General features: G+C 39.1%; 2 protein-coding genes across 2 annotated transcripts; both read right to left on the bottom strand.

Moving 5' to 3' along the window:
- Positions 1-744: 744 nt before the first annotated feature.
- LOC146479266 (uncharacterized) lies at positions 745-3,285 on the bottom strand. The gene has a single exon (XM_085110898.1). It carries the CDS (start codon positions 2,993-2,995, stop codon positions 2,111-2,113), a length of 885 nt encoding a protein of 294 aa, XP_084967024.1. The 5' UTR covers positions 2,996-3,285; the 3' UTR covers positions 745-2,110.
- A 2,191-nt stretch (positions 3,286-5,476) lies between these two features.
- On the bottom strand, positions 5,477-7,806 carry LOC146479265 (uncharacterized). Its single transcript, XM_085110895.1, has one exon. It carries the CDS (start codon positions 7,699-7,701, stop codon positions 6,898-6,900), a length of 804 nt encoding a protein of 267 aa, XP_084967021.1. The 5' UTR covers positions 7,702-7,806; the 3' UTR covers positions 5,477-6,897.
- Positions 7,807-8,165: the final 359 nt, after the last annotated feature.

Below are 8,165 nucleotides of genomic sequence, written 5' to 3'. Positions count from 1 at the left end.
TGTAAACACCAAATTTATTTGTATTTAGTTTAGTATAGACACACCTACCCGCCTCGACTAGCTTCAGCTATTTGCGGGTAGGTATATAACCAGCTTGTAACTGTCTGGTTTTTTTTTTTATAAAGTGTTGTTGTTGTTGTCAACATTCCAAAAATATTTCTAGTGTTCACGCGTTTCTTAGTTTCACAGGTCCAGTTGGAGCAGCTTTGTTTAGTGTTAAACAGAGAAGAAAGGAAATCATTTCAAGCATTACTGAGTGGTTGGTTCAGTTTTTAGGAGAACATCATAAGCTTGTTGGGCTAATTCAAGTGCATAAATCACAATAATCAATGGCACAATGTTCAGTCTGTACAGGCCAAATTATAGCAAATTTGGAGAAATTTGGATTCCAAGGCCACCATGTTCCACCAGGTCCCCTCAATAAAGTAAATGTCACTTGATGATGAACTTTTTTAAGATTATTTATTGCAACAGTGATATTAAGTCCCCTAAGAGGAAGGGAGCTATTTATTTCCACAGCCCAAAAATGTGGAGCATATTTCATAGGTGGATGAAATGAGGTGACCTTGCTTTTGTCAGGTCTTGAATTTTCAACTAAAAATGAACAAGAAGTGGGTATTAATGCTACTATCTCATATTCACTGTGTCAATAATATTCCAACTCAATTAGCAAAAATGTGACTTCGAAAACAGGATGAAGTTAGAGCGGGGTTGCCACAGCAGGCAAAGTTGTGGAAAAACAGATTGTTTTTCAAGGTCAGGGAACTTGGCAAAAATTCAGGGGAATTCTAAACCCTACCTCTAAGTCTGTGAAAGGTCAGGAAATCTTATTCTTGTCTAGCCACAAAAGTCGAAGTTTCCTTGCTGGCAAAGGTAGTGTTGTTTCAAAAAATATATATGAAGGCATTTATTTCTGTGGCTTCATCTGTCATCGACAGCTTAATAGCCAAAGGATTTGTCTTGGTCATAATCAACCAAAATAAGGTTTTATTGTCAGTGAAAGTTAGGAAACATTTTTTTTATCCTGCTGAATGGCAATGCTGTAGAACCTTCATGATAATCACATGGGTGGAGGAAGAGCTGACTACTTGTTAAACCTGTTTGCTTTATCAGGAAAAACCAGAAATGTTTAAGTTTTGAAAAACAAATACTCCCACCTAATCTTCATCTGAATGACATTTTTTTAATACTGTATTAAGAAACTAAATCTGCTTTTGAACAATAACCTATTTCAAGATTTCATGGTAAAATTTCTTTACTGTTGATATTTTCAATACAATATACCCAAAGTTGCACAAAATGTTGCATAATTTAAATAATTGAATGGCTCGGTGCAAAAAGGGTGCAAGTGATGATTTTGCTTGGAAAAAAAGCACTCAAAAATCACTGAATTTTCACATAAGGCCTCGTTTCTTCATGATAAACCTTGATCTGTTTTTATTTCTTAGCAGGAAGGCTCAATTTCTGAGATTTTGAACTCTGAAGTTGGCTGATTTTGACAAAAGGATCACAAAAGATGTGCATAATGATATGAACTGCTAATCTCTAGATAAACATAATTAATCCAAAATTCTAAAAACAGGCCAAACAGAGGATCATCCAAAACTGCCTATGCATGAAGAGCCCCCTTAATCTGCCCTCACCACCACTGAAGAATAAACCACATCCAATTTTTTGAAGCAAGGCCCAGTCAGCTGGGATATGAGAATCCATCAAGCTTTATCAGCAGGAACCCACGCAAGGAATGTAACATTGGCTGATTCCACCTTAGTTCTGATGATGGCTGAAAATCCACAGTCAAAAGTGACAGGACAGTAACAGCTTGAGATCCTGACAAGCAGTATAAGAGCTCTCTCTCTCTCTTGTAGATTTGAAGATTTTCTAATAAAACAGCAGTGATTACAGATCACTCCATACGTAACCCATATATACCGCTCATGCTCCATTACATGCAATTACAGATTGTAGTACCACATGCTATATTCATTGTGTGCGACAGCGAATTGTAACCCCACAAACCAGTGCTGTGTCCATTGTGTGAGAACAGAGTGCAATACAAGTCAATGTACCAAATGAAATCTGCAAAATGACAGCCACCTTAACTATCAGGCTACGCAACCTCAGCTAAAGTACCCCTGTTCTCTTCAGTTGGAACTGCCTCTTCATAAGGTGGAGGGAGTTCAAAAGACAACGTGTAATAAGGTGGTGGCGAAGGAGATTGCCCCTCTGTTGATTGCGGGGGGGATTGAGTACCATCAGGGGTAGTCAATTCCCCAGGGTATTCCGGGGGAGGTATGAAGAACCCCCCTTCGCCATCACGGCAGTCTTCTGTCCTAAATGCTCTATTTTCCACTGCAGTTGTGTTTTGGCTTGATCGTCTCCTACTTTGTCTAGATCTCCGTCGGTTTCTCGATCTTCTGCGTTGCCGTTCAGCGTATCTCTGTCTGCTATACCTACTCTCTCGCACAAAACAGCAGCATAGGATAAGTAGAAATACCGACCCAGTCAAAATGGCCGCAGATAGAAATCCTGCCTTCGTAAGCATAGTATTTGAACTTTCCTTACATCTCCCTTCCTCGCATCGCTCCCCATTTGCGCAGTCGTTGCCGTTTATACACGACGATCCTGATCGAGTCGCTGTGGCTGTTGTCGAACACCAATAAAAATCGTTAACTACACATCTTCCCTCGCAGCACCTCAAGTTTTGCGTAATAAAAGTATTATTGTAGCAATCTCTGTGTGAATTACAAAATTGTGTATCGCGACTGCTTGACACACAACGCGAATTGACGCAGCGTTTTCCTGCAGGGCAATGTCTCTGGATTAGACACAAATTATGGCATCCCTGTTTCGTTTTGCATGTGAAATCTTTCGCACAGCAAATTTCATCTGGATGTGGACAGTCAGTCTCTTCATAGCAACGTGAGCTTGCAAACTCTACAAATAAAACACCAGCGACGAAAAGAATGACCGAGAATCGACGATGCCCTTTCATCGTTATAAAATTGATCGAGGTTTGTTCCGATTCAATCAACACAGAAGGGATGTCAACTGCGAAAAAATTTTATACACGCAAGTTTCGAATTACAAACCATGAAATGACATGAATCCATTGTTTGTTAATTGTTCATGATCCTTTTTAACTGCCGCTCAAGCACCCAGCCCACTGAAATCATAGACAACATATACGAATACGCGTGAATCCTTGTTCGGGAAACGGAAAACATCGAGCACTGGATGTCAATTGTATTGTCGCGCTTATCAATTCGACTATTGTCCCAATTGAAAATGTCAACACGCGAGGCATGCGACACGCGATCTCGGTTAGCGGTTTTCCTGGTGGGCGAATTGAAAAAAAGTTTTCAATGATTTAAGGCAGTTATTTAATAAATTATCTGATGTTAAGGCTACAGTGAAGCTAAGCGCTAGACAAGCGCCATTTTATGAAATGCGAAGTCATGCTTTGTCATTTTTCAAGACCGTTGGGCCACAGCAGTTGTTGCGTGACAAAAACAGCAGGAATCATGAATCACATGATGTAAATATTGCGACTATAATTTTTGCTGAAGTTAACCAACCGCTGTCAATTTTAACAATAGAATATCCATTCGCCAAGAGTTTTCCACATTTTATATTGAAGGTGTGATAATTAAAAATATATTTGCACTAATTAACACGCGCCATCGGTTGTCACGCAACTCACGCAAAAAGTACTCAACCGCTCTCGGCGGGCTCTCGGCAGCCTTAAAAGTTTTAAAATTATTTTTTATCCGATAAACTTTTCTTACTAACCAGCTTGTTTTTAATCAGTGTGGTCAGGGATATATCAGTCTCGGAAGGAATTGTTCTGTAGAAAATACTTTGGGCGCGTTAATCGGATTGATTTCTTTGTATGGAAACAGTAATTAAATTTTCTTTCTCAGTTAAAAAAATGGTTGCAGGACTGAGTGGAGTCCAACTCAGTCTGTATTCAAACAAATGATCAAATTTTTTTAAATCCTGGCTATGATTTCAGAGCAAACAGTATACCACATAAAGTACCGTTTACGGGGGAGATTATCGCGTTTCTCGATCAAAAATTTGCTAAATTCATATTTAAATACCTTGCTCACACGCGAGTCGCGTTAAGATCAATCATTCGGACAAAGCAAGTGAATTTTCAGGGGAAAGAAAGAACCGCAATATTAACGGAGAACATGCCCACTTTATGAGTAGCTTCCGTGCACTAGAATAGCCGTTTTACAGAAAATTGGGCCAGTAATTTTTTCAGGCTGCCATCGAGGAAAAGTGTGCTTTAGATTTTATAATTGTTAATCAAAATAGATAACATATAGATACTAGAATTACATTACATTTATTACTCCACTTACTCTAATAAATCAAGAACTATCACAACTAAAATGCTTGTAACAAAATAAAAAGCCTTGCCGTGTGTAAAAAGTTTTACATTTGGGAGTTAGGATACTGTCTGCATTTCATTTTGTTGTTGATACCTTTGAACGGAAACAGTAATTAACATTCAGGGTTTTTGTTTCCTTTTCCAAAGAACAGCAAAAAAAAAAAAAAAAACGATCATAGCTAGAGAACGGACGCTAGACGTAACCCCGTTCAATTTCCCGATTCCATTTTGGGACTTGCGTTACCCCGTTCATCCCTTCAATTTTCTTGCACTTTCCTTCATGGTAATTTTCCCTCAATGTATCGCATTCGCAGTTATATTTGCAATGTCCAGGCCTTAAAGTTCTTCCCTCTTTCGTACACTTTTGTCCAGCGCAGTTTTCTCTCTTAGAAAATGTCGCAATTTCTGTTGCAAAATCGCAATAATTCCCGCGGAATTTTCTCTCTGAGCACCCAGTCAGACAGCAGTCTTCCCCCTGAAGGGAAGCATTGTCATGGTCTGCTGTACACGAAGCTGAGGAAACGTTGATTATGAACGATATGAAAATAGAATGAACAAAAATGAAAACACATAAAGGCAATTCAAATCGATGATGAACATGCTACCTAACAAACTTTCCAGTGGAATTTTGTTGGGTTTCAATAGTGAGGTATTTCCTGTATAACCGAAAGTCACGTCACCTTTACAATTCTAATTTTAGCCTGCATGCAGACGTCTCCATTTCCTTGTCTTCCGAGTGGAACAAAGGAAATAGGAGGCGTCTGCACGCAGGCTGTCTGCTTACGATTATCAGAAAATAAAACACATGAAGAAATTTATTAAATCAATGCGTGAAAATATTGTTAGAAGAAGACATTTTGTCTGAATTGTCATTTTGAATGACAAGTTGGGTGAGATCTAATGGAGAGCGAATTGACCAGATACCATCAACAACAATCACAAGAGATCATCCAAAATTAGAAATAAATTGCTGTAAGTTTGAATCTGTGTTGCATAATCATTATTAGGAAATACCAGTTTGCTGCAAAAAATATGAATTGCAGTTAGTAAGTTGGGAAATAAACCACTCATGGTACATACAGTGTAATGACATTTAATATCATGCCTGATCATTTAATTCAAGTCAATGTTTATACTTGACAAGCAAGGTATAAGTAAAAAATACAAGGACCTAATTTAAAACCAAAAATTTCCTATATAAAAATATTTAGATTTTTAAGCCTATTGTTTTCTTTTTTATCTAAGCTGATGTTTTTAAAGATGAAATGTCTTGATGTTTAAACAAATTCTCCCAAATAGTATCATAAGAAATAAAGTACGGTGAGGAAAATATACACATTAATATATACAGTTTTACTGCTAGCAATCCTGTGACCCAGGGATTTACTGAAAGATCTGTTATGACCCGAAACTAGCTATATGCCAATAATTATTAATGAAGTAACATGCATAGCACAAACTATATTATAAAGTACAACATATAATAAAGAGAGCATTAACAATACTAAACAGGTTAATTAATAAAATAATGATTTATGTTCTGTGGCTTAAACATTTGCATTTTCAGTATTTACAATAATTTGCATGGTAATTACTAACCATGTCTAACATTGCTAAATTTAACTGTTTCATCTGGTCTGCAAGCAGTTTTTATTTGCCTAATTTTACACATGGTATGCATTCAGGATAAAGTGAGCAGCCAAGACAAATGCGTAAGTATAACTTCAACACAATTCCTCCTCAAGTGTGGGACCAAGGAAAAAAGAATGGCATTTTGCAGTGTAAGTTTCACCCAAAACTCAAACAATTTCTTTGTTTCCGCTTAGTTCAAATGCAGGATGTCCATAACAACACCCTCAAGCCAAACACTCGAAGGCACCCACCAATCAATTATACCACCACTAGCTAGTCACAGGGCCTAAAAGCACTCCCTGGCCTTTGCCACAGATTTACTCAGAAATGCATGAGCAGCACAAGAAGCATATTGATCCTTCTGCTCGAAGACCAGAGAAACTACACTGACACAGGGCAACTTTTAACTTAAGATAACACTGGCTCTGCAGCTCATCACTAAAGGCAAAATATTTTAAAACTCATGGTATTAAAGAACAAAGAATTTTAAGTATGATGTCTATCCATAGAAATTATGATGATTGTGGAGATTTTAAAGGCAGATTGTCAATTAAGTTCCCGGATGGAATGAGTGGCTTTGCTTTCCTTTACACAACAAGGAAGTAATGCATTTTGTCCCTGGTAAACTTCACAGCTTACCAGTAACTGAAAGCCACTGTGCTTTTTTGCATAACACTCTTTCAAAACTGATCCTGTAGTCCGTAGTTTCACCTTAAAGAGTTTATCTACCCCCTTGAGTTCTCCGAACAAGCTGAGCCCTCCGACTACAAAGGAACATTCACTACTCAAAATCTCAGTGTTTTGCTATTATAATACAAATGTTCCGATCCAAAGTTACTTCCTTAATCGGGTAGCGAATAATGCTTCTAGACTGGAGGCATTCCAGAATTTTTGACAGCTTCATCATAGCTTGGTGGAAGCTGGTCTGGGAAGTCGTTGACGTCTCCATTTTGTTGGCTTTCGAATTGCAGCGAGTTGTACGGCGGCGGGGCATTTGGGGGTAACGGACAGTCGTCTTCAACTTCGACTGCCAATGCGTTGGTAGCCGCAGTTTCGGGTCGTAGTTCATGCTCATTTGTTCTAACAGTGATGCCCGTTGGCGGGGCGCTTACATTTCCATTCCGTACAGCAGGCATGGCTTGTCTTCTGGATCTCTTACAAACGTGGTACAAGCAGGAAACTATAGACGCTACAACCACGAATAGAACTATCCCTAAGACCCTGCTTCCGCTCCAAGAAAACGCTCCTCCATTACCACTGTTGTATTCCACACACTTTCCATCTTCACAATTGTTTGTTGTACAATCGCTATCCCAAACGCACTTATCACTGTAATACCAACAGCGTCCCCCTACACAAGTCCGGCTTCCGGAGCAATCACTGTCCGAAAAACAATCGTCACCGGTGGGTGGCTTGAAAGTATAAGGCCTGAACGTTGGAAAATTGAACGTACGTAAAGGTGGAAGGCAGAAGCCGTCACGGCATTCTTCATTAGTCTTACAGTCGAAGTTGTACTGACACTCGCAACGAGAACTAAACTCCTTCGCGCACTTTCGTGTTCCACGGCAACATTTTCCACTGTTACACTGAGAACCCCGATAGCATGATTGCGATTGGACACTACTGTAACAGATAACGGCCAAACTCAACCAAAGTGACCAATTATACATTGAACCTGCACAGTCAACTACCAAAACTGAACAGAATATGAAAAAGTTTTCCTCAAACGCAGGGTCAAACGTAAACACGTTCTTCGTTGAAGAACACTAGACTTCGTGTGAGCTTGCTGATTCGTCCGTTCCTTCATTCGTCATAGTTGCCATAGAAATGGTGGTTAAAATTGGAACATTACGAAATGTTCATCACAGAGGTGGTGACGTAAAGCCCCCGAGGCGTCATTCAACTACCAGAATTCATTTCGTTTGTTTCCTTTTCAAATGAAAATTTTGTAATCCGATCAAACGCTCTTTTGGCTCGACACGCAATCTATGGGCTAATCCCGATCCCGGTCATGCATCCTTTACTTCAACGGAATAAAAATACCTTTTCCGTGGCTTGTCCAGATTCCCTCGCTTTAAGACCGAAACAAAGCAAGTTTGAAATCAATTGCCGGAGCAGTTTTTAGGATGAGGAA

This window comes from Pavona decussata, unplaced genomic scaffold (genome assembly GCF_977016875.1).
Source record: "Pavona decussata unplaced genomic scaffold, jaPavDecu1.1 SCAFFOLD_59, whole genome shotgun sequence".
Taxonomy (NCBI): domain Eukaryota; kingdom Metazoa; phylum Cnidaria; class Anthozoa; order Scleractinia; family Agariciidae; genus Pavona; species Pavona decussata.
This window is presented reverse-complemented; position numbering and strand designations above follow the sequence as displayed.